A 26,135-nucleotide genomic window follows, 5' to 3' on the forward strand; every position below is an offset into this window, starting at 1 on the left:
GGCCTCAGTAGAGAAAGCACACATTGGTTTAAGAATGCTTTGGTTTAAGAACAGACTCCCGGAACAGATTAAGTTCATAAATCGAGGTACCACTGTACATCAGTAATGATGTTCCTTCCTTCCAGCATTGTTGTAAATATTTGCAAAGCTGCCTACATAGAATCCTAGAACGTAGAGTTGGAAGGGACCCCAAGGGTCATCCAGTCCAACCCCTGCAATGCAGATTTTTGGGCACACATTGCTTCCCTATGTACAAACCTACTATGCTGACTTGGGCCTGTTGGAGCACCTACCCCCAGAGCTCTCTACTCGTGACTGGCAGTAGTGCTCCAAGGCATCAGATAGAGGAGCATGGAGAATTATGTGGAGGCAGATCATCTAGTGCAGCACTGCTTGAGAACCAGTGGTTCTCAAAACCTTTTCCTCTGGCCCCACTTTCAGAATGAAACATTTGTTCATGAATTTTTTAATGATAAGAAATACAGTGGTACCTCGGGTTACATACACTTCAAGTTACAGACTCTTCTAACCCAGAAATAGTACCTCAGGTTAAGAACTTTGCTTTAGGATGAGAACAGAAATTACTTAACCCGAGGTACCAGTACCTCAGGTTAAGTACTTAATTCGTTCCAGAGGTCTATTCTTAACCTGAAACTGTTCTTAACCTGAAGCACCACTTTAGCTAATGGGGCCTCCTGCTGCTGCCGTGTTGCCGGAGCACAATTTCTGTTCTCATCCTGAAGCAAAGTTCTTAACCTGAAGCACTTTTTCTGGGTTAGCGAAGTTTGTAACCTGAAGCATATGTAACCCGAGGTACCACTGTACATTGGAAAACAAAAACAAACAACTCCTAGCAGTGCTTGATTTTTAACCTAGAACACAACTACTTTATGATACAATCATGGGAAAGTATAAACAATGCTAGTACATAAGAACATGAATCACACCCCAAATATGAAACTGACTGCCCTTGACTCTTCCTGCTGCACTTGCCACCCTCTCCTGCCTTGCCCTTCGAGAACCCTGGTCTACCTGGACTGGAAGCAATGGCTCTGCAGAGTTTCTGGCAGGGGTCTCTCTCAGTCCCGGCTGAAGATCCTGGGGATGAAACCTGGGACCTTCTGAATGAAAAGCATGTGCTCCACCGCTGAGCTAGATGCCTTTCCCGATTCTGTCGCCCAGCTCCCCGAAGGGATTGTGGGAGGGAACTGTTCACCAGTGAACCATCTCTCACGTCTGCTATTCCAACCAATGGCTGGCCAAGGGTGCACCAAAACAGCAAGACCTAGCAAGAGAGGCGTTACTGGAGCTCCTTACCTTTAGGGAGTCAAAGCAGGCGATAACTCGTCCATTTTCCACATGGCAACTCCTTGAAGGGTGGGCAAACTTGCACTCTGTGTCAGATCGAGAACAAGTACCTCTCTGAAATTCTCGACATACTTCTAACGTCAGCCATTTTGTATCACGAACCAAAGAAACGTTCACAGCCATTTTTTAAAAAATAAAAGAAACCACCCCCCAAAAAAGGAAGGGGGGGGGAAAGAAAAAGGAAAACACAAGGAACCACACCCCTCCTTCAGGAGAAATAGTACTGCTGATCTTTCAAAGAAGAAAAGGGGGGGGGGATAAAAAAGGGAATTCAAGTTTAAAAAAAGTGAAGAAATAACTAACTTGTTGCTTTGGTAAACTTTTCTATTTGTCAGCACTTAGGTTTCCATTGAACTCAAGTTGTGTTTGTTGAAAAGTAGGATTAAACATAAAGCCAATCATAAAATAGAAATCTCATCAGAATTAACTGAAAAGTCAAATTAGAGGCCAGCTCCTAAAAGTGCAATTCTCGAAGTCAAAATAGAAATGTTATATATATATATATATATATATATATTATATATATATACCTATATATAGATATATATAATTCTTTTTTTGTGCCACTGCCAAAATTATTCTTTCAAAATAACTGGCAGACTTTTTATTTCCCCCTCCAAAGGATTATTCTGTGCTCTCCAGTTACTGGTTTTAATTATTCTAACGCTGAAAAAAGGAAAAAGGAAAAGTCATTGCTGGCGATGTTGCAGGTGGAGCAGAGTTGGTTGGTTTTGTTTCTTGACAGGGGAAGAAGAGGAGCTGCAAGCGGGAACCAAAAGAAGTGGCTTTTTTTAAAAAAAAGGTTTCCGTTTTTTCCTTTTGCTTGGAATATTTTAGTAAAGGGAGACCGTTAAGTCTGCTACATAGTCAGGAGACAGGGGAATGGCAGAGCAAATCTGAGTTGTAAAATGGTTAGGAAGAATTTTTTTTTGGGGGGGGGGAATTATAAAGAAGGATGAGTTGCTATCAGGATATGAACTGCAAGCAACGCCAAACTTTGGAGAAAGGAAAAGCAAAAATAAAAGAGGAGAGGGATATCTATATATATCAATAGATATATATATATAGATCTATATACACACACACACGTATAGATATATGTATATATATATATATATATTCCCCCAAAAAGCGAGCGAGGCAAAGCCCTGGACGCAAATCCAAGTGGTGGCGGCAGCGGCGGCGGCGGCACAGGATTCAAGGAAGGCACTTTTCAGCTACCTGCGAAAGAGAAGAGAACAGTGTCAGCTGAAGCCCAAGGCAGCTCCCCACCCTAAAGCTTCCAGCCCTCTCTCCAGAAAGCAAGTGGAAACTCATTTTCAACAGGAAAAACCTCCAGGTACTGACAGTGTGGCATTTTGAAGGCAGCCCCGGTAGGTGTTTGTATTAAAAAAATAAAAATAAAAGAAGAGAGTCAGAAAGGAAAGAAGGACATTTCTCCACACGGAACTGCGCATGGCACAGAGGAAGCAACCAATTACATTTACCGTTGCAGCAGAAAGCCTGGGCAGGCATCCAGTAAAAAAGGTTGTTTCATATTGATTTAATTCTGGCAGACATTCTCCCTCGTTTTCTGCCTCTTGCACAGTCTCTCTCCCCCCCCCCCCGTGCCCGCTGCACGGGAAAAATGCCTCCACCTGGCGTTGCGGCAGACGGCCCTCTGGTGCGTCTGTGATGTGCCTCCGGGTTCCCAGCAAGAGCCAGCCACTGAGTGGGCAGGCTCTGCTTCTGCACAGGCCACTCAGACCGAGGGATGTGGCGAGGCGGCGTCGCTGTCGTGTGCAACAATCCGCCCCTGGCACAGCTGGAAGCTCTCTGTGGCAGAGCGAGCATTCTGGAAAGAGCCCTTGCACCCTTCTCCACCAATTCCTTGCTGCTACTGCTGCCCCCTTTTCCAATCCAGAGTGGCTGGTCATGGCAGGGTGCCACTCTCAGAACACAGTTGGGCAGAAAACTGGGTGGGGAAACCTTGACTCTGAGGGCGTCCACAGACAAAGGAAAAATAAACTACCCTTCTGCTCTTTTTGTGGCACCATAAATCATTATGGAAGGAAGTGTGCTTTGCACACACGCATCTGGTGGGTGGAAAAATTCATACACCCCCCCACCCCCCAACTCCTCATAGCAAACATTTGCCTCTGGGAGGCGAGATAGCCGGGTGCAAACTGCCGACAGAGGCTCAATGCTCTGTCTCACCCCATTAACTGCTACAGGTCCGTCATGGATTAGGGTTAACCCTCTGCATGCTAGCTGAAGATTCAGTGACTGAGGTTTCGTTCAGAAGGAAGAAGCTCATTCGTTCACCAGGCGGTTTTTCTTTTCTCCCCTCCCGCCAAAACGAGAAGTAAAGCCCAGAGTGAAACTTAAGACTTCCATTGAAACACAGGAGGATTTACTATTTAGAATATTAACTCCATGTCTGCACAAAAAGTCTGTGTGTGTTCAAGTTCCAACATTATTACAGTGGTACCTTGGGTTGAGAACTTTGCCCCAGGATGAGAACGGAAATTGTGCGGTGGCGGCACAGCAGCAGCGGGAGGCCCCGTTAGCGAAAGCGTGCCTCAGGTTAAGAACGATTTCAGGTTAAGAACGGACCTCCAGAACAAACCAAGTTCTTAACCCGAGGTACTACTGTATTACAGTCAAACCTTGCTTCCCGAACGCCTCCATTTTGGAACGTTTTGGCTCCCAAATGCTGAAAACCCGGAAGTAAATTGTTCCAGTTTTTGAACATTTTTCAGAAGCCGAACATCCGACATGGCTTCCACTTGAGTGCAGGAAGCTCCTGCAGCCAATTGGAAGCTGTGCCTCCGTTGTCGAACATTTCAAAAGCTGAGCAGGCTTCAAGAATAGATTACATTCAACAACCAAGGTTTGACTGTTTTTGATGCAACAGTGCCATATTTCAACAAATGCTTGCTGGATGTTAGGAGTGCAAAAAGAACACAGAATCGCCGAACGTTTGCAGGTAGGGAGGTATTACTGCCATCAACAGCTGATGAACTAAGATAATCAGAAGCAGTTGGCTTGATCAGATCGAAAGGTCCAGTCACTGCAAAACCTTGCCCATCAGGGGCCTTCCGTAGAGGCACAATGGCAAATGCTCTCTCCACTGTTGCTCCCCAGGAACAATTGCATATCAGTTTGCAATCTTTGGATTTATTTCAGTACACTTCTATAACAATTGGTACACTTTTTAAAAATAAAAATAGCTCATTTACAAAAGTTAAGCACCCACCAAAATATAAAAGCAAACGTGCAAACCTCAAAAGCACAAAAGTGACAGATTAATGCACAAGATAACCAAAATGTTAAAAATGCCACGCACATATGGAGGGGGTTATGTGAAAAGAAGGAGGTTGCCGCCTGGCATAAGAGGTAGCAAAGTTGGTGCCCGTCAAACACACAGGGAAGACATGTCACAATTGGGGTGCCACTGCCGAAAAAGCAGCCAGGAACGCAGCTGCCACTATTCTGCCAAAAGTCCTGCTTGGAATGTTTCTGGTTTTTTGTTTTAAACTCCACCTGAAACTGGGGACGCAGGTGGCGCTGTGGGTTAAAGCCTCAGCGCCTAGGACTTGCTGATCGAAAGGTCGGCGGTTCGAATCCCTGCTGCGGAGTGCGCTCCCGCTGCTCGGTCCCAGCGCCTGCCAACCTAGCAGTTCGAAAGCACCTCCGGGTGCAAGTAGATAAATAGGGACCGCTTACCAGCGGGAAGGTAAACGGCGTTTCCGTGTGCGGCTCTGGCTCACCAGAGCAGCGATGTCACGCTGGCCACGTGACCCGGAAGTGTCTCCGGACAGCGCTGGCCCCTGGCCTCTTGAGTGAGATGGGCGCACAACCCCAGAGTCTGTCAAGACTGGCCCGTACGGGCAGGGGTACCTTTACCTTTACCTTTACCACCTGAAACTACATGAGCATCCCAGCCCAGCCTGGGTGGTGGAAGCAGAGACCAGGATAAAGGAAGTTACTATCTAAGCAGGCAACTAAACAAAGAGAGAAGCTGAAGAGCATTCAGGTGACATTGTGTGTTAGTATGCTCCATTTTTGGAAAGCTGGTATCTGAAGAAGTGTGCATACACACGAAAGCTCATACCAAGAACTAACTTAGTTGGTCTTTAAGGTGCTACTGGAAGGATTTTGTTTTGTTTTGACTATGGCAGACCAACACGGCTACCTATCTGTAACTGGGAGATCTGGGTTCAAGTTATACCACAGACCCATTCGAGGCTTATTTCTCTCAGAGAAGGTCTGCATCTACCAAGGAATGCCTTACACTTCCCATTTCCTCTTGTGCATCACCTTCCTTGCAGAATTATTATTATTAATTGACTGAGCTATTTATATCCTACCTTTAAGAACTTACAAACAAAATACAAAATATGGTAATCTGGTAATAAACTAAAGAGCGTATTTCAAAATCAATCCCAAAAATGCCCTATTGGGGTGTGGGGTCTTCAGACCACACCTGTAAGCTGACATAAAGGTGGCCTGGCATAGCTCCATGGGAAGCACATTGCACAATTCAGTGGAGCCACCACTGGGAAGACCCTGCACTTAGTGTTCACTGTTCTGCTCTCCCTTAGAGGCAGGCTGAAGTGTCTGAGGTGAATATCTCAACACTTGGGGCAGGCTTTGATCTGAATAGCCTAGAAATGAGGCTGTTCAGTTTGGGATGCTTTACGAGAAATGTGAGGTGCAGGAAGTGCACAAATGCACTGTAATATCTGTGCATCCTACTGAACCTGAAGTCAGAGACTTTCAAATCAGGAAGAGCAGTGAACCAACACTTTTTGAAAGAGCAGGAAGCAACCTTTTAAGAAGTCAAATCATTTGATCTATCTACTGTGTACTTTCTGGCAAAAAACCATTTTCTGTGGCTGCAAAAAAAACCCTTATGTCTTGTAGCAGGGGTCTCTCCAACTGGAAAGGCCAGGGAATCTGCCCCCACCCCACATTTTCTATAGGAAGGTTTTTATTTGAAACAAACAAGACAAAACAAAACAGACTGCATGTTCAGAAATTATGCAAATTGCCACTGGGTAATAATCTAGCCTGGCTCTTTGGTGCTCTTCAGCTGCTCTCCCATGAGCCTCAGCGAGCATGGCCAATAGTCAGGGGTGATGGGACCTGAAGTCCATAATATCTGGAGGGCCCCAGGTTGGGAGGCAGTTGATCTAATCCCTTTGAAAAATCCCATCCTTCCATTTGAAATCTCAACATAGCCAGAGGGCCGCATCCCATTCTAGGCAGCATTCTGGGGGCCACATGCCAGCAGTGTGTATACCCCTACCTTCTCGGTAGTGGCGCCTGCCCTGTGGAACGCCCTCCCATCAGATGTCAAGGAAATAAACAACTATCTGACTTTTAGAAGACATCTGAAGGCAGCCCTCTTTAGGGAAGTTTTTAATGTTTGATGTTTTATTGTATTTTAAATCATTTGTTGAGTGGCTGGGGAAACACAGCCAGATGGGCAGGGTATGTAAGTATGTATGTATGTATGTATGTATAAATAAATAAATAAATAAATGAATGATGATGGGCGGGGTCAGTAGCAAAAGTGGGAGGAGCAACGAAGGCAAATTTTACCTTAGTACACTAAGCTACATTCTACACACATTCTGCCCCTGGGACTAAGGTTCCGCACATTTTAACAGCTGGAACAGAGGAGGTCCATCTCTTGGTGCCCTCCTTTTTAGAGGTGAGCCCAGCAGCAGCCAGATAGACTGACTTATTATCATTATTTAAATGATAATATTATTTGAACATTATTAACAATGATCAACAACACTGCTCCAGAAAAAATTGTCTTCAGATCGTAATATTCGCCAAGAAAATAGGACTTAACATCAAATTACAATATTTCTTCTAAAGAAAAGCCTCAAAACCTATTTGAATTTGCCTTTGCAGGAGGAAGTTGTTTTCCCAATAATATTATTCAAGGGGCAACCAGTTTTCCCAGAATGCGTTTCTGTATTCACTTGCAATTGTCACTCTTATGTAAGATGGCTCTTACAGCCAAGTCCCAAACCTTACGCTTTTCTTTCCATGAAGGGAGTAATACAACTTTCCAGCTTCAGGCCATTAACATCCTTGCAGCTGCTGAGAGAACACAGAGTCAAAGAGTTTTTTTTGGGGGGGGGTCATCTAGTTCCAACCCCCTGCAATGCAGGAATCTTTTATTCAACCTGAAGCTCAAATCCACAACCCTGAGATTAAGAGTGACTGAGCTATCCCTTGGACACTTTAGACATGCAAGTTTCTTTCTTTATGACAGGAGATGGCCTTTTTGGTAGTGGCACCTATGCCTATAAAATACCCTCTCCAGTGACCCATGTACCTTGTTTTCAGCCAGGCCTTTCATGATCCTAGTGGGGATTTTTTATTATCTGTGAGTTGTCGACACAATGAATGGTAGTGGCTCCTCTTCAGGGTTTAATGAACCTTTCCCAGGTCTACCTAGATATGTCAGGGATGGAACCTGGGACCTCCTACATGAAGAACACACACGCCACATGCCTGGGCTGTAGGCCTTTGCTAAAAATGGGACTTTTTAATAGGATCTAGCAGGGCTCTTCTGTTCTGTACACAGAATAACCTAGCATCACCAAACCCATCCACACCCAACTGGCTGTGAATAAATTATACTATTATTATTTTTATTATTAATTTATAGCCTGCATTTTTGCCTGATGTGACCCAAGGCTAAACCAGCCCTAAACCACGAAAAACATAGAAGAAACTATCATTAAAAACAATTAAACACAGATAGAATTAAAACTGTATGCACATATAAAATCTGTTTAAAGTGTACCAATAATTATAATAAAAACAGCACAGCACCAGGCCTTTCATTAGAAGCCAATGCAATTCTGGGCTGCATCAATAGGAGTATAGCATCTAGATCAAGGGAAGTAATAGTGCCACTGTATTCTGCTCTGGTCAGACCTCACCTGGAGTACTGTGTCCAGTTCTGGGCACCACAGTTCAAGAAGGACACTGACAAACTGGAACGTGTCCAGAGGAGGGCAACCAAAATGGTCAAAGGCCTGGAAACGATGCCTTATGAGGAACGGCTAAGGGAGCTGGGCATGTTTAGCCTGGAGAAGAGGAGGTTATGGGGTGATATGATAGCCACGTTCAAATATATAAAAGGATGTCACATAGAGGAGGGAGAAAGGTTGTTTTCTGCTGCTCCAGAGAAGCGGACACGGAGCAATGGATCCAAACTACAAGAAAGAAGATTCCACCCAAATATTAGGAAGAACTTCCTGACAGTAAGAGCTGTTCAACAGTGGAATTTGCTGCCAAGGAGTGTGGTGGAGTCTCCTTCTTTGGAGGACTTTAAGCAGAGGCTTGACAACCATATGTCAGGAGTGCTCTGATGGTGTTTCCTGCTTGGCAGGGGGTTGGACTCGATGGCCCTTGGGGTCTCTTCCAACTCTATGATTCTATGATTCTAAGCCATCAATTCCCAAAAGTCTGTTGGGAAAAGGTCTTCACCCGCCAGTAGAAAGATAACAAGGAGGGAGCTGCCTGGCTCTCCAGGGAGAGTTCCAAAGTCTAGGAGCAGCCACTGAGAAGGCCCTCCCCTGAGTCCCCACTGATCTTGCCTATGAGGGTGGAGGGACCGAGAGAAGGGCCTCCCCCGAAGAAACCCGGGCAGGTTCCTGGGAGGGAATATGGTCTTCCAGACACAGCTTTGACCTAAGCTGTGTACAATGGCTTGGGCCCTTGTGCAGGGAAGATTGTATTTTCCAATACAAATTTTCCTGGATGCAAAGATCCTTCTCTCGGTCCCATCAGCACCAGAAGCACAGCGGGTGGTGACACAAGAGAGAGCCATTTCTGTGGAATTTCTTCCCTGGAGAAGTTAGACCGAATCCTCCTTCCTTACCTTTCTTCCAGCAGACTCAGACCTTCCTCTTCAGGCAGGCCTTAAGGTGTAGACACTGGGCTGCTCTTGGGGCAAACTCTCATGGGAGCTCTTGCAGAAGCTTCCCAGATCCTGGCAAGCAAGTCATGGGGCTTAGAATTGGAAAGGACCCCCCCCCCCCCCAGTCATGGAGTCCAACCCACTGCAATGCGGGAATATTTTGCCCCATGTCACAGCCCAGAGATTGAGAGTCTCTTGCTGCACCAACTGAGCTTCCCCAACAGCGCTTCTATCTGTACATAAAATAACAGAAGCAGCAACAACAACAACAATATACTTGAAGAGACAGGAAGGGAGGTATTTACCATTTTGACGGCTTGGTTTAAGGGATAACCTCTCTGCCCGCCAAGCCACGCTGCACCATAAATCTGGCGAGTCTTTGGGAAATGCCCCTGTTTGAATTTGGAGCCCTAGGCCTGCTGTCCTACCAGGATTCAAGCAGGCGTGGAGGAGAGGCCTCATCCAGCAGCCGGCAACGCAGTGGGTGCAGCTTTGCAAACAAGCTGGCACAGGCTGAGGGATGGGTGGGAACAATGTGGAATTCTCTTAGGAATTAGGCCAGCTGAAAGAAGAATGGGAGGAGGCTTTTCTTGGAAGCAGCTTTTCCCCAAAAGCTGGAAGCACAAATGAATATGCAAGATGCAACATAAACCTCCCCTGCCTGTCCGTGCTTCCAGGGTCTCTTTTGGATTAACCCAAAGCTTTGAGCATGCTAAGCAAGTTCTCCTTCCCTTCAGCCCCCATTTTCATTTATTTCAGGGGCACAGCTTGCCCAACTCCTCGGTCGGAGTGGAAACACGGCCAGCAAGCCCAGGAGGGACACATTTTAAGCACAGTCACAGCTTCCCCCAAAGAATGCTGGGAGCTGTAGTTTTTTACGGGTGCGGAGTTGTTCCCCACCCAAAGCAGTTCAACAATCAATCCCACGTCCCAGGGAACTCTGGGAACTCTGGCTCTGTGGAAAGGGAAAAAAGGGGGGGGGTCTCCTAACAACTTTCAGCACCCGCAATGAACTACAGGTCCCAGCATTCATGGAAAGCCATGAATGTCTAAAGTGGCTGCCACAGCACTTCAAATGTATGGCATGAATATAGCTATATAATTCCCATTGGAACTGGAATTCCCACTGGCCAAAGAGAGGAAGGAAGATGGTTTTATCATGCTCATTGGGCGACAGCATGAGACATATTGTTATGGTTGGTCTGTGCGTGTGTCTGAGTGCATGCTTGCATGCTTACTGCATATTTTATGCTGCATTACAAATGCCGGAAGCTACTCTGGCATCGTCAACCGTGCTACTTGGCATGGCCTTGCCCTTGCAAATATTTCCTGGGCAGGCTCCTGCTTGGGAAACGGCTACAGGCAAGAGATAGAGCCCCCGCCTTGCAGGTGGAAGGCTCTCAGGTCCAGCCACCAGAATCTCCTGTTAAAAGGAGCAGCAGGTGAAAAGAAAGACTCTGGCGAGGGCCCTGGACACAGGCCACTATGGGTCAGAAGGACCATACGTTTGAGCCAGCCTGCCACCACCTGATGCCCATAGCTCAGCTGGTAGAACATGAGACTCTTAATCTCAGGGTTGTGGGTTCAAGTCCTGTGTTGGGCAAAATATTCCAGCATGGCAGGGGGTTGGACTAGATGACCCATGAGGTCCCTTCCAACTTTACAATATAATGATCTAATCATCTAGATGCTGTTGGACTACAACTCTCATCAGTTCCAGCCAGGACGGGAGCTGTAATCCAAAGACATGGGGAGTGAACCACCCCCACATTTTCCCGACCAACTTTTCTGCAGTTCCCATCTGGATAGTTCCTTGCCTTCTTTAACTCAGTGCTCTCCATATTCTTCCCACAACACCCACCACGGACAAATGGCATCACAACAACAACAAGAAGACATCAAGTACACTTAAAGCCAACATAAAGCAATGCAGAGAAAAATCTAAAACTCATTCATATTTTCAAAAGGCATGGCGAAAACATCCTATCCACTGAAGGATGTGTCAAGGGCAGCTGTCCACCAGCTCCATCTGGTACGCAGGATGAGACCCTCCCTGTCCACGAACTGCCTCACAGAGTGGTGCATGCTCAGGTTATCTCTTGCTTGGACTACTGAAATGTGCTTTACATGGGGCTACCTTTGAAGGTGATTCGGAAACCACAGCTAATCCAGAATGCGGCAGCTAGACTGGTGACTGGGAGCGGCCGCCGAGACCACATAACACCAGTCTTGAAAGACCTACACTGGCTCCCAGTACATTTCTGAGCACAATTCAAAGTACTGGTGCTGACCTTTAAAGCCCTAAACGGCCTCGGTCCAGTATACCTGAAGGAGTGTCTCCACCCCATTGCTCAGCCCGGACATTGAGGTCCATTGCCGTGGGCCTTCTGGTGGTTCCCTCACCGCGAGAAGTGAAGTTTATATATATATATATATATATATATATATATATATATATATATATATATATGCAGGTTTTGGTGTCCTCGGGTGTCTTCCCGTGTAAAAGTTGGGGTGTCTAGGCGACGTTTCGACGAGGTCTCACTCGTCATCTTCAGGCTGGTGCTTTCGGCTTCTTGTTACTGGAACAGAGCAGGATCTCAGTGTTTGAGTTCCTATAAATACTGTTGAGGGGGTGTGGTGTATAGCCTCCAATGTTCTGGGCAGAGAGGAAGTTCCCAGGCTAGTGTGCCTTTTCTTCTTTTGTTCCTTAATTACTTGAGGGATATCTTGAGTGATATCTTGAACTTTGTGAAGAGTTTTTCTGAGAAGATGGCTGTACTGCACTTAGTTGTGCTCTGGCTTGGCTTCGTGTATAGGGGCGAGCTGTGGTTTTGTGGCCTGTGTCAGCCAGATCTGTGTAGGGATTGCAGGGGGGTGCAGCATCCGGAGGTGCCACCATGGTTTGGCTACTGGATGGTGTCTGTAATTTATCTGTGGAGAGGGTCTGGGTTTGGGTCTGGTGTGGTTGATTGGTGATGGCGTTCTGTGTGCCTCTGGATCTGGTGTCAGTTTTTGTGGGGAGGGCTAATTTCCAGATGTCTGGCAAGCGGGATGTGTCGTCACGCTTGTTCATGTTGTGAGGGTGTTTCTCTATCTCGATGGCTTCCATGATTATTCTCTTGTGGTGATGTTCCATGTTAAAGAGCAATTTGGAATCTGCAAAATTAATTTCGTGTCCTGTTTCTTTCATGTGTTGGAAAAGAGAGGAAGTTTTTTCTTCTTTTTTGACGGCATTCTTGTGTTCTGCGATACGTGCATTTATTCGTCTGTTTGTTTGTCCAATGTACGTGGCTGGGCAGACTTTGCAGGGTATTTCATAGACCCCTTGGTTTTCCAACTGGATTTTATCCTTGGGGTTTCTGAGGATATTGGCTATTTTTTGGTTGGTGCAAAAGGCTGTTTTGATATTGTGTTTATGGAGGATTTTGCTAATTTTATCTGTAGTGCCCTTGATATAAGGAAGGAGGGCCATGCCATTGTTTTCTTCTGTGTCTTGGTTTTTGGGGGGTGTTTCTTTTTGGATTAGCTTCGTAACCCTGTTTTGCTGGTATCCATTGGCAATTAACACATTTGAGAGATTCTGTAACTCAGTTGTCAAGTGGTCTTTGTCAGCCAGGCGTTTGGTTCTGGAGATGAGAGTCTTGGCTACGGAGTTTATTTGTGCAGGGTGGTGGTGTGATTGTGCATGTAAGTAGCGGTTGGTGTGTGTTTTTTTCCGGTAGATAGTGTGTCCTAGGGAGCCATCAGGTTTTTTGTAGATTAGGACGTCAAGGAAGGGAAGTTGGTTGTTGGCTTCTATTTCCATAGTGAATTGTATTTTGGGGTGTAGGCTGTTGAGATGTGTGAGGAAGCTATCCAGTTTTTCCTTCCCGTGTGGCCAAATTACAAAGGTGTCGTCAACATATCTGAGCCAAAGTTTGGGTTTGTGTTCTGACTTGTCTAAAGCATTGGTTTCAAAGTGTTCCATGTACAGGTTTGCGATGACCGGTGAGAGGGGTGATCCCATAGGTGCTCCTTCTATCTGTTTGTATCTTTGTCCATTGTGGATGAAGTACGTGTTGGTTAGGCAGTGGTTGGTCAGGTCCAAGATGTATTCGGGGGGATTGTATTTGTTTTGAATGGCTGTCAAGGCTTCATTAATGGGCACTTGTGTGAAGAGAGATACAACATCGAAGCTCACAAGTAGGTCATTAGGATGTAGGTTTTGCTTCTTTATTGTTTCTATGAACTGGAAGGAGTTTGGAACGTGTGAAGAGATGGATTCTGCATAGGGCTGAAGTTGCTTGGCGAGAAATTTAGCGAGATTTTGTAGAGGTGAGCCTATGGAGCTGACTATTGGTCTGAGTGGTGTTCCTTCTTTGTGTATCTTGGGGAGGCCGTAGAGTTTGGGGCATCTGGATGATTTTTCTCTGGGGATGATTCTTAGCTGGATTTCTTCACTGATAGGAGAGGCTTTTATTTTGGATTTGGTGGTTTTTTCCAGATAGGTGGTGGGATCTGTTTTTATAGGTTGGTAGGTAGGATCTTGGAGTAGGTTTGATAGTTTTGCTTGGTAGTCCTACTTGTGAGCTTCGATGTTGTATCTCTCTTCACACAAGTGCCCATTAATGAAGCCTTGACAGCCATTCAAAACAAATACAATCCCCCCGAATACATCTTGGACCTGACCAACCACTGCCTAACCAACACGTACTTCATCCACAATGGACAAAGATACAAACAGATAGAAGGAGCACCTATGGGATCACCCCTCTCACCGGTCATCGCAAACCTGTACATGGAACACTTTGAAACCAATGCTTTAGACAAGTCAGAACACAAACCCAAACTTTAGCTCAGATATGTTGACGACACCTTTGTAATTTGGCCACACGGGAAGGAAAAACTGGATAGCTTCCTCACACATCTCAACAGCCTACACCCCAAAATACAATTCACTATGGAAATAGAAGCCAACAACCAACTTCCCTTCCTTGACGTCCTAATCTACAAAAAACCTGATGGCTCCCTAGGACACACTATCTACCGGAAAAAAACACACACCAACCGCTACTTACATGCACAATCACACCACCACCCTGCACAAATAAACTCCGTAGCCAAGACTCTCATCTCCAGAACCAAACGCCTGGCTGACAAAGACCACTTGACAACTGAGTTACAGAATCTCTCAAATGTGTTAATTGCCAATGGATACCAGCAAAACAGGGTTACGAAGCTAATCCAAAAAGAAACACCCCCCAAAAACCAAGACACAGAAGAAAACAATGGCATGGCCCTCCTTCCTTATATCAAGGGCACTACAGATAAAATTAGCAAAATCCTCCATAAACACAATATCAAAACAGCCTTTTGCACCAACCAAAAAATAGCCAATATCCTCAGAAACCCCAAGGATAAAATCCAGTTGGAAAACCAAGGGGTCTATGAAATACCCTGCAAAGTCTGCCCAGCCACGTACATTGGACAAACAAACAGACGAATAAATGCACGTATCGCAGAACACAAGAATGCCGTCAAAAAAGAAGAAAAAACTTCCTCTCTTTTCCAACACATGAAAGAAACAGGACACGAAATTAATTTTGCAGATTCCAAATTGCTCTTTAACATGGAACATCACCACAAGAGAATAATCATGGAAGCCATCGAGATAGAGAAACACCCTCACAACATGAACAAGCGTGACGACACATCCCGCTTGCCAGACATCTGGAAATTAGCCCTCCCCACAAAAACTGACACCAGATCCAGAGGCACACAGAACGCTATCACCAATCAACCACACCAGACCCAAACCCAGACCCTCTCCACAGACAAATTACAGACACCATCCAGTAGCCAAACCATGGTGGCACCTCCGGATGCTGCACCCCCCTGCAATCCCTACACAGATCTGGCTGACACAGGCCACAAAACCACAGCTCGCCCCTATACACGAAGCCAAGCCAGAGCACAACTAAGTGCAGTACAGCCATCTTCTCAGAAAAACTCTTCACAAAGTTCAAGAGGTCAAGACACAAAGACTTTAGCAACTAATCCACACCTAATGACCCACCTAAGTGGTACTCAGGATATCACTCAAGAAATCACTCAAGATATCCCTCAAGTAATTAAGGAACAAAAGAAGAAAAGGCACACTAGCCTGGGAACTTCCTCTCTGCCCAGAACATTGGAGGCTATACACCACACCCCCTCAACAGTATTTATAGGAACTCAAACACTGAGATCCTGCTCTGTTCCAGTAACAAGAAGCCGAAAGCACCAGCCTGAAGATGACGAGTGAGACCTCGTCGAAACGTCGCCTAGACACCCCAACTTTTACACGGGAAGACACCCGAGGACACCAAAACCTGCATATATATATATATATATATATATATATATGCCACTTTTCACTCACAACTCACAAAGCTGCTTACATACCATAAATAATAACATACTAGAAAACCACAATGTAAATCATATAAAATGTTTAACAAATCATCTGTAAAACAACCACAGCTATCTGGATATCTCAGCATGATGCTGATGATGCCAAGGTTGCAGGTTTGATCCCCATATGAGACAGTTTGTATTCCTGAACTGCAGGGAGTCTGGACTAGGTGACCCTCAGGATTCTATTTTCCTATCTTCACCTCTTATAAAACACTATTGGCAAAACAACTTGAAAAATAGGCAAAACAGCATAACCACAAGAAAAGACATACAGTGGTACCTCTGGATGCGAACGGGATCCGTTCTGGAGCCCCATTCGCATCCTGAAGCGAACGCAACTCGCGTTTGCATGTGTGTGGGTCGCGATTTGCCGCTTCGGCGCATGACGTCATTTTGAGCGTCTGCTCATTCGCGAGCGGCGAAACCCGGAAGTAACGCGCTCTGTTACTTCCGGGTTGCCGCGAAGCGTAACCTGAAAATGCTCAACCTGAAGCACATTTAACCCGAGGTATGACTGTATTATAAAATTCACAAAGCACTGCACCTATAACCCACAAAACAATACTGACAACATGAATAAACTTGGAACCAAAAACGAAGTAAGCACAGCTGAATTCACACAACCGCACTTCCCTCTCTTCCACTCAAAAAGACACACATGCACCATGCCTGCCTGTGGCAGCAGCTCCGTTCTGAAGTCTCCTGGGGCTGGAATGCTGGGCAAGGCAGGTGGAAGCAGTCCCTGCCTGGTGGCCAGTAGAGACCTCCACTCCCCTGGCAGTTCTTCTGGAAAAAGCTCCCTTATAAAGGGAATCACAGGGAACTAGGCAGAAAGCCCGCCCCGTGGAATACCCTCCCATCAGATGTCAAGGAAATAAACAACTACCTGACTTTTTGTCAGTGCTGTCTCAGGAAGTTTTTAATGTTGGAGGTCCCACTGTGTTTACTATATTCTGTTGGAAGCACCCAAAGTAGCTGGGGCAATCAGGTGGGTATATAAATTATTGCTACTGATTTGATTATCCACAGCTGCAACAGAAGCAGAACACTCAGCAGAAAATAAAATGTTTCTGCCTGGCAGCTAAAGTTATGTAATCATGGCACCAGGCGGGCCTGGGAGAATATTCCACAAGCAGGGAGCCACCTCTGAAAAGCCCCCCCCCCCCACGTTGCCACCCTCCAGACCTTTTGTGGAGGGTGCAGACAGAGGAAGGTCGTGGATGACAATCCCAATAGGCCCCAGCCAGAATGTAGAGGATAGGAGTTTAGTCTGACATTACCTAGGTAGTCCCACAGTTGCTGACTTCAGCTTGCTCAAACCCCCTCCAGATTTTGAACAGATCTCTAAGCCACATAGTGCTACCTAGGCAGACCATTGCTTCCTGTTACTCTCACACATTGCTGTGAAAAACCATGGATATAAACCATAAACAGAAGCTGTCTACAGACTTGCTTCTGAGGCTCAGATTTATGACTGAGGAGCGTGGTCCTCCTCCGCATTTGGGTCTCCTTCCACAGAACTGCCCTGTCCTAGCACACCACAGGAGACTAACTGCATGCTAATTGCATGTCAAGTATGCAAAATAGGTCTGTTCGGGGCTCCTGGCCCCACCTATCTTAAAGGAGCAAATGCACCACATTTTACATGTGCAAAATCAATGAAAGGCTCTTGACAAATGAGCTCAGATCCTCAAACATGCGGGAACACGCGACTCCTCAATTACAACATCTATATTAGCTTCCAATTCATTTCTGTGCCTGGTTCAAAGTGCCATCTATGACATCTATGAGGTTTGGGTCTGTTTGTGCTGGGGTGGGATGCGCAAGGGGCCTTTTATGCCTCACCTAGGCAGCCCCCCTCTCTGGAAGCCTTCAGATCCTCTGCGAATCTTTTCAGACAGACATTTGGTCTGCCTGGCTGCTATCTTGAGCTGCCCTGGAATTTTAATCTTCGGGTTTTAAGCTATTTAACCTACTGCCTATTCCTGTTTGCTGACCTATCTACTTGGAATGGGTCTCTATGAGGGCATCTGTACACCCTTCCAGGTGTTGATGAAATGCCAACTGCCACCACCAGCCCCAGACACCTGAATGATGGCAGGAATGATGGCAGGTGCAGAACAGGAACCGCCAGAGGGTCTGCAGGTGCCTGGCCCCTGATATAGACCAACAGAAAACTCATTCTCTGCTCGATTTTGAATCCTTCATGCAGCCAAAATAGCACATCCACACACAAGAGGACAAATAGGCTTCAGGAAGAAGCCTTGCAGAAATAACGCCCCTCCCCCCAAATGAAATCTTTGAGGGGCAAAGCGACAACTCAAAAATAGCTATAGAGGATTGAGCATGCTCAGTGAGCTGATTCACTATTGGGAAATGGGGGTTGGCAGCAAACCAGGGTGGGGAGGATGGAATGGAGTGTCCTGGAAGGGGGCCTGTCTGTCCTGAACCCTAAACTTTGTGCTCCAGCTCCTGTTTCCTAGAGCCTGTGGCTGATTTGTCTTTTTAGTATGTTTGGATGCTCTGCTGAGAGCTACTTTCAATGTTTTATTTTTTAGAAGGGTGGGATACACACCCAAATTAAACGAAAGCAAATTATCAGGTGAGAGGTGGCCCTTGGCAGCTTGCATCGAAAGTCAGAGGAAACCATGTCCCTCCCAGTGCTGTGCAAAGCAGAAGCCAGATGAATAAAGTCTTCTTTACTACAAGAGGGAATGAATATAGGTAGCTCTGAAAGCTTGGAGGCACGTCAAATGCTGCCTGTCTGGCTCTCATTGCAGGCAGTCAATGGCAACAAGGATCAGCCTGAGTGCTGAAGGTCAAGTTAGTGATGCTGGCGGCAGGATGAGTGTGCAAAAGGAAGGAGAGATGATGCAAGGACAGAGAAGGAGCCCACTGCTCAGGAGGCTGCCAGATCCCTCCTCTCAGACTCCCTGCAACTAATCCCCTTTCAGCCACGCTTTGCGGAGGTTAGTGGAATTCGCCCTGCTCAGTGCTGGCCCAGGTCACAAAACAATGCCACGCACACAAAGGCAAGCGGTGTTGACCCTGAGATCTCAAGAGAGATGGAATCCAAAGATAAACCCAACTCCTTTGTTAGCCTCGCTAGGAATAATAGAAGACTCAAATAAACATTTATCTCATCAGGAGATGTTGACATATTCACTGGTAGAAGCTTGTCTAGAAATAGCTAGATGTTGGCCTTCTGCACCAGGGCTGTCAATTGACTCGCAGGATGCTCAGGTGTGGCCTGCTGCTCTGGCCTGGAAACTGACCTTCCAGGTTAGCCAGAGGCAAAATGAGTTCTGTATCCTTTGACACCACCTGGCACCATTCAAATCCCACAGGGGGAAGCAACAATCACTTGAGACAACTTCCCCAGACTCACAGAAACATCTGGTGAGACCCAATGGCCTAGAGTCTTGTTTTAAGCAAGGGCTCCAACTTTAGGATGCTCTTATGCCCTTTTCCCCGAAATGACAGGCTGGCTGCTATTGTCTATTGTATTTTAAGCTATGTTTGTTACATGTGAAAAAGCAAATATTTATACTGTATATAAAAAGAGCTTCAGGTGCTCCTGTGCATGACCGCATAAAAGGGGCACGCTCCTTTAACGGTACATGGACAGGAGACCTGGAGCAGGATAACACATGCAGCTGGAATTGGGACACAAAAGTCCTTCAAAATATGGAATCTTCTATATGCAATCTTATGATGCACCTGCTGGCATTTAGGGGACTAGAAATGTGTTATGTCTGCTTTTCTATAATATACCTGGCAGATATCTCAACACATCCCTTGGATGTGAAGATGCTCAGAACGGCAAGATTGATAGATGCCAGACAAGACTTTAGAACATGGGGTGGGAATCTTTGGCCTGCCAAAGGGTTGCAGGACTACAATTGCCATCAACCCTGACCTTTAGCCTTGCCAGCTTCTGGGGCTGATGGAAGCCGGAGTCCAACTTCAGTTTCAGGTCCCATCTGCACTAAATGTTTAAAGCAGTATCACACCACTTGAAACAGTCATGACTTCTGCCAAATAATCCTGGGAACTGTGGTTTGGGCAGGGTGCTGAGAGTTGTTCCCTAGCAGAGTTCTCACAGAAGTTAACGGGTGATTGGTCTCTCCATGGACCCCTGGGAACTGCGGCTCTTTGAGGTAATAATTGTCTCCTGTCAACTCCGTCTATGTGTGCCAACCTAACCTACCTTCCAGGGCTGTTGTGAAGTTAAAGAAGGGTAGCACACATCCATATGCACCTCTCCGAAACCGATGAAAGAAGGGTGGACTACAAGCTATGGGAATAACAATAATGGCAGATGAATTCAAGCTTGACTCCTTTCCTTCACCATTACCCACTAAACTTAAGCTCTAAATGCAGTGAGTGAAAGAGAGGCTGGGAGACGAGTTCTTAATTAATGTGTCAAGCTAAGGCTCTGATCTGTTTTTCTGCATGTCAAAACACAGGAATCAAGAGTGTCAGAGCCGAGCAAGGGCTCCGCTGGAGGGCAGATGGATATCAAACATGATACCTGGTGGCAACGTCTACCCCCCCCACCAACCACCCCCTCCCACCACCTCCCATTAAAGGAAAACGCATTCCCGTTTCCAACCAAAAGAACTTTTATATTTAAAACAAACACTCTGTGTGGCTGATTAGACATTTGGAATATTTCCTCTGCGAACATTCCGTACCCAGACACTTTTCCACCCTGAGGGAAGTTTACTCAATTTAAGACAGACCTTTTGTCAGCTCAGGAGAACTGAAAAACACTTTTGTTCTTCAACCTGGCTCCCTATGAAAAGATCAATGTGCCTGAGACGTGCCCAAAAAAGATCTCATCCTAGCCAGGTGGTGCCAAAAGCATGGCAATGTGGCAAGGAGTCAACTCTAGCCTGGCCTGTTCAACTTGGCCTATGTACCCCGAGACTGGATTGCTGCAATGTGCTCCATGCAGGACTGCCCTTGGAGACATCTTGGAAACTTCTGTTTCTCCAAAATGCAGTAGCCAGATTACTGGTTGGGGTTCCATTTAGATCTCTTATGACCACCCTGCTTTAAAAACAGCTACACTGGTTGAGACCTTATTTCCAGGCCCAATTCAAAGGGTTCTCATTAGCGTTTAAAGCTCTAAACGACTCAGTCCCCGAATACCTGGAGGACTGCCTTCCTTGTGCAGAACCTCCAGGGACCGAGATGGGCAGAGCCCCCCCCCCCCAGTCCCTGCACTCGCAGAGGTCTTCAAGGGGAGGGGCTGGGAGGGGGGAGGTGCAGCACAGAGGTGGTGATGGAAGTTAAGATGATGACTTGGCTGCAAGAGGAAGGCAACTCAGCACCAAAAACCTCATGAGCTTGAAGAGAACAACTGCTGGACTATGGCAGCTAAGCAGAACAAAAACAGGAGAGAGATTAGGGCTATTTTAAGGCTCGATAAATTAGCCTCCAGGGAAGCAAGCCATCCCAGGCAGCAGTTCCAGAGTGAGCAAGAGCCAGCCGGAAAAAAACATTTTCCATCCTGCAGGAAATTCCATGATTTCGACATTTGTTTATGATCTGAACTGTAATGAAAAGCCAAACCTGCCCCCCCCCCCGCCCCGGGACAAGGAGACTTTGCGTTCCTGCCCCCGGCCCAGAGATTTAGGAAAGCCTCTGTGGATATTGAGCAGCAGGAGAAACCACAGCTCAGCGGAAGACCTGCATGTTCCTCTTCACTACAGCAGTTATTATTCAATGGATTTAAGGCAGCTTACAATAATTTTACAAACGTCATTAGAAAATGCAAAGTCGTAAAAACCGACTCGTTAAAAAATAGCTAAAGTACAATAAAACACACTCAGAACCATTCTTCACCTGCTGGCAGAAGGATAACTGAGAGGGAGCCGGTCTGATCTCTCTGGGGAGAGAATTCCACAATAAGTGGGGAGGTCACAGATGTGGCTCCCTCTCGGGTCACCACCAGCCCCACCACTGATGTGGACAGGACTGAGAGAAGGTGCTCACCTGAGGAGCGCTGCGCCTGGGAAGGTACATAAAGGAAGAGGCCCTATTCCTGGGCCCAAGCTGTATATGGCTTTGTATGTCACAAAACCAGCCCTTTGAATTGCAGCTGCATGAAGGAGGTCCAGGGGTCCCTGGCATCTCAAGGGGAGGGGAAGACGCTGTCCCTCGCAGAGCCACAATTCCCAAACTGCAGCTCCCATAATTACTTGGGGGAGGGGAGCCATGGTTGTTTAAAGTGGCAGAGTGTGAATGTAGCCTTAGTTTACTCCCCACCCCCATTTGAGACAGAAGAGACCCAGGCCACATCACACTGCACATTTAAAGTACTATGCTAACACAGTCATGGCTTCTCCTAAAGCATTCTGGGAAGTGTAGCGTACTAAGAGGGTGGTAAGAGTTGTTTTCCTGTGAGGAGGGGCTGCCTGTTAAAGTGCTCTGGGGAAGGAATAGCAGGGTCTCCTAACAGCTCTCAGCACACTTCACAAACTACAGCTCCAGAAATTATTTGGGAGGAGTCATGCCTGTTGAAAGCGGTATCACAGTGCTTTAAGCCAGGGTGGATTTGATTTAAATCAAATCGATTTAAATCATGATTTAAATCACTAGCCAGTAAGATTTGATTTAAATCTTTTTTTACAGAAAGACTCATTCTTGCTGGTATAATCTTAATATTTACAACCAGATGAAGGTTTCATTTTTGGAATAATAACTTTTCAGAAAAGTTTTTACAGATATATCAAAAATTACTGATTTGGTTATGCATAGAAATACATAGACAGATAATTATGAAATTTTTGTGAGGTTTAATAAGTTAACTGTTTATATTTGGACAACATTGCTGCTGTACTTCATTGGAGGAGAAAAATAATCATTAGTAACAATTTAAACCATTTATTTAACCAAAACTATAACATTATAGCATATGTATCCATGTTTGTTAACCAATGTGCTTAAACGATTTAAAAAATAAATAAATCTTAGACTGAGTTTTAGTACATATGAAAAACTTAAAACAAATCTTTATCTCCTGATGAATAGCCTTTGGACTATAATATAACTTAAACAGAAAACACTCTTTAGAAATATTTTTCCTCCAAAAGCATTTTATTTTAAAAAAATCTGAATTAAATAAAAAAATAATCTGATTTTAAAAAAAAATCATGGATTTTTATCCACCCTGCTTTAAACATAAAGTGACAAGCTGCCATGGCTCCTGCCTTGCTGAGGCAACTTTGGTCTTTGAAAGACATTAGCTGCCCCTGAAAATGTTTTTACAAAAGCATGAAAATGAGTGGCATTGCGCTGTTTTGCAGAGAGCACTAGAATCACAGAACTGTAGAGTCTTAGAGTTGAAAGGGACCCCAGGGTCATCTAGTCCAACCCCCTGCAATGCTTGCTTGCTTGTTTTCTTGTTCTGCTATAAATACTCTCTGCCCTTGAAGATGCAAGTCAAGAGCTGAGGGTGGCATAATACCTTTGGGGAAAACACACCCTCAGAGATTTTTCTCAACCTCGATTCTCTACCATTATCTGTTTTAATTACATGCCTCAGAGTTTCTAAACGAAATCCGATTATTGGTAAAAACCCTAGGAGTCACAAAGCAGCCTCAGCAATGATATACTGACCTATTTTTACATTTTGCAATCCTGGACATTCAGCGTTGCACCTCCTTGTTAATTGCATTTTAAATGTTTTGCATTTTTAAATGTTTTGCCCAAGAACTTTAATTCTTTAAGACTTGCAATACTTTCCTGTATTAAAAAGGAGATTTGCATTAGCAAAGACCCTAAAAATGAAGAAAGGTGTGTAGGTGTATGGGTGGTGTGTGTGTGAGAGAGAGAGAGAGAGAGAGAGAGAGAGAGAGAGAGAGAGGGAGAGAGAGAGAGAGAGAGAGAGAGAGAGAGAGAGAGAGAGAGAGAGAGAGAGAGAGAGAGAGAGAGAAGAGACGAGACATAAAGCAGTTTCACTGAATTGGTCCCATTATCTATAAAACAAGATGCTGATGAGTTTCCATTGGCATATAGAAAAAAAATGGATGCACACAAACCTTTCTGCCAGCCCAAACTCTACTGCTCCATTTTTCCCAGCAGTGCACAAACGGTCAGAAATGTAGGTGGGTCTGATCCACCAAACCTCTTCATGTTTAGGCGGTATGTCTCTCTCTTCAGTGTTGCCTACCAAGAACTTATGCCTAATATTACCTCAACATGAAGCCAAATTAGCAAAAACAGAAGAAAACAATCCCCTCTACTGTATTCTTGTAGAGTGATCAAATAAACAGCCTTCCCGACCTGCTCTTTGGGGCTGTGGGTGGGGAAAAGCTGGGCTTCCCCCGCCGCCAGCCCCACAAGCTCAGGGAGCAGCAGGAAGGCTTCGGAGGCTTCGGGTTTGCCTTCACTGAAGCCTGGAGAGGAGAGGGGTGGGTGCGCACCGACCCCTCTCGCTCTCCAGGCTTCCAAGGTAGCCGCCTGAAGCCCCCGGAGCGCAGTGGGAATTCCCGCTGCGCTCCGGAGGCTTTGGGTTGCCTTTACTGAAGGCGAAGGCAATGTGGGGAGAGGGAGAGCTGCGCAGCGCCCCTTCAGCGAAGCGGGAGGAGAAATGGAAGGGGCTCCGTTTCTCCTGCTGCTTCGCTGAAGGGGCGCTGCGCAGAGAGGGGGAGAATTTTTTTTCTTGTTCTCCCCCTCTAAAACAAGGTGTCCTATAGTGCGAAAAACACGGTACACATTTCACCACTTGCTTGAGGGAGGTCTCAGTATGATTGTTACTAATTCTGGATTTTTAAAAATTAATTAAGCCATTTTTCTGGTGGAAGTAATAATGATATATACATATATATCACTAAATCTGTTTTCTCTGGTGTGTGTATATATGTTAAGAAATGGAAAGAGACAGATTCGAAGCAGACTTAATTAAGCCAAGCTGCCCAGCCCCTGTTGAAGGATGGCTTGATCAAACTGAGCACTGGGTTACTTGTACTGTTTTATTGCAGGATGTAAGACTTTGGGGGAGAAAAGAGCCTTGTAAAAAAAAAGAAAACAGGGATAATGTTCTGAAAAATGGCCAGGCTGAGTCGAGAAGGGGGGGGGGGAGTTTTCTGACCTTAGCATTTTTCTATCAGCTCATTCTGTTATCTCTTCCTCCCTGAAATGCAGACCTCTCCTTATCAGATGAAAACTAAACATTTGTTTTTCACCAAGCTCTTTGGAAAGGACACTTATGACATTACTAAGGGGGGATAATAATGGGGGTGGGGAAGCTTCTCTCTGTACACTGGAAATTCCTTGTTGGAAGGGGGTTTGGAAACAATATTAAACAGGTGGACCAAGCATCACTGCTGAACATCCACCTCTCCAGAGTCAGGTCTTCAGGTGTCCTCATTTGACCTGCGAGGGGTGGGTCGGTGGGGTTACTTTTTTGTTCTGGTTTTTATTACGCATTTTGTGTTTTCATCTTTTCTCCTCAATTATTACTTTTGAGTAGCATTATAATTATTGATTTTTATGCATCAGGTTTAAGGTGCATATGAGTAAAACATGCAGAACAATATTAATAGCAAACAAAACAAACAAGTGCAGGACAATCAAATTTTAAATCAGTGACAGGGAGGTTTTGTAGCTTGCATTTTTATCTTATGAACCGCCCTGAGATCTACTGACAAAGGCCGGTATGCAAATTTAACAAATAAAAATAAACGAAGGAATTAAATTTTGGCCCAACCAGTCCCACCTCCCTTACACCAGACATCAAGTAAAACTGTGCCTGATCTGAAAAGTATGTTGCGGGTTGAGCAGAAGCAATTGCGAAGCCCAGAGCCACACAGGTTGTTTCAAAGACCAGGTGATCAGTTGATCATTAGTGCTTGCACATTATTATTATGATTAATTTGATTTCTTTCCATTTGAAATACAGTATTTTAAAAAACAGTTTAAAACAAATTACAGTCACAAATTACAGTGTGTGGGTCCACCGCCCCCAAAAAAGTCTCACAGGTATTGTTAGAAGGTAAAGAGGTATATATTCAGCATATAACAGCACTGAGCCCTGCACAGTGCTGGGAAAAGCAGTTATCAAATTTCCTAGTTTCCGAGAACATTTTCTCGGAACGTCAACTCAGTAACCCTAGGAAACTGGCCACAGATCCCCACCATACTGCAAAAAATAGTAATCCTGCCTCATCCTATTGGAAAGAGTTCTGGCTGTTTATTTGCAAAGTTAAGGGGGACAGGTCTCTGCCCCAAAAACCCAGCACAGGGGAGGGAGCAGAAGAAAGGAATATTTTAAGGGTGAACACTCAGTTTGTTAAGGGGCTGCCATAGGCCATACCTTGTGTCCCAAACTCTACCGTAGCTGCACACGGAGAAGGGAGATTAGTAAAGATCCTTTTCAGAG

General features: G+C 45.5%; 2 protein-coding genes across 9 annotated transcripts in view; one reads left to right on the plus strand and one right to left on the minus strand.

Moving 5' to 3' along the window:
- The window catches only part of IL13RA1 (interleukin 13 receptor subunit alpha 1), a 439,968-nt gene that overhangs the window by 256,229 nt on the left and 157,604 nt on the right, over positions 1 to 26,135 (plus strand). The window lies entirely within an intron of this gene.
- Positions 1 to 26,135, minus strand: part of MBNL3 (muscleblind like splicing regulator 3) — a 123,090-nt gene that overhangs the window by 72,046 nt on the left and 24,909 nt on the right. For 6 of the 8 annotated variants that reach the window (XR_014164633.1, XR_014164634.1, XM_081896999.1 and 3 more), the window contains exon 2: positions 1,318 to 2,589. The exons of 1 other annotated variant lie outside the window; for it this stretch is intronic. Coding sequence is in view for 5 of the 7 variants with exons in the window: in XM_081896999.1 (XP_081753125.1) it covers positions 1,318 to 1,491 (174 nt within the window). In the remaining 2 variants the exon portion in view is untranslated. Of the gene's footprint in view, positions 1 to 1,317; positions 2,590 to 2,715; positions 2,806 to 26,135 lie in introns of those variants that run through there. One more of the 8 variants, XM_081896996.1, reaches the window with a different exon arrangement.

This window comes from Podarcis melisellensis (assembly GCF_964234715.1).
Source record: "Podarcis melisellensis genome assembly, chromosome: Z".
Taxonomy (NCBI): domain Eukaryota; kingdom Metazoa; phylum Chordata; class Lepidosauria; order Squamata; family Lacertidae; genus Podarcis; species Podarcis melisellensis.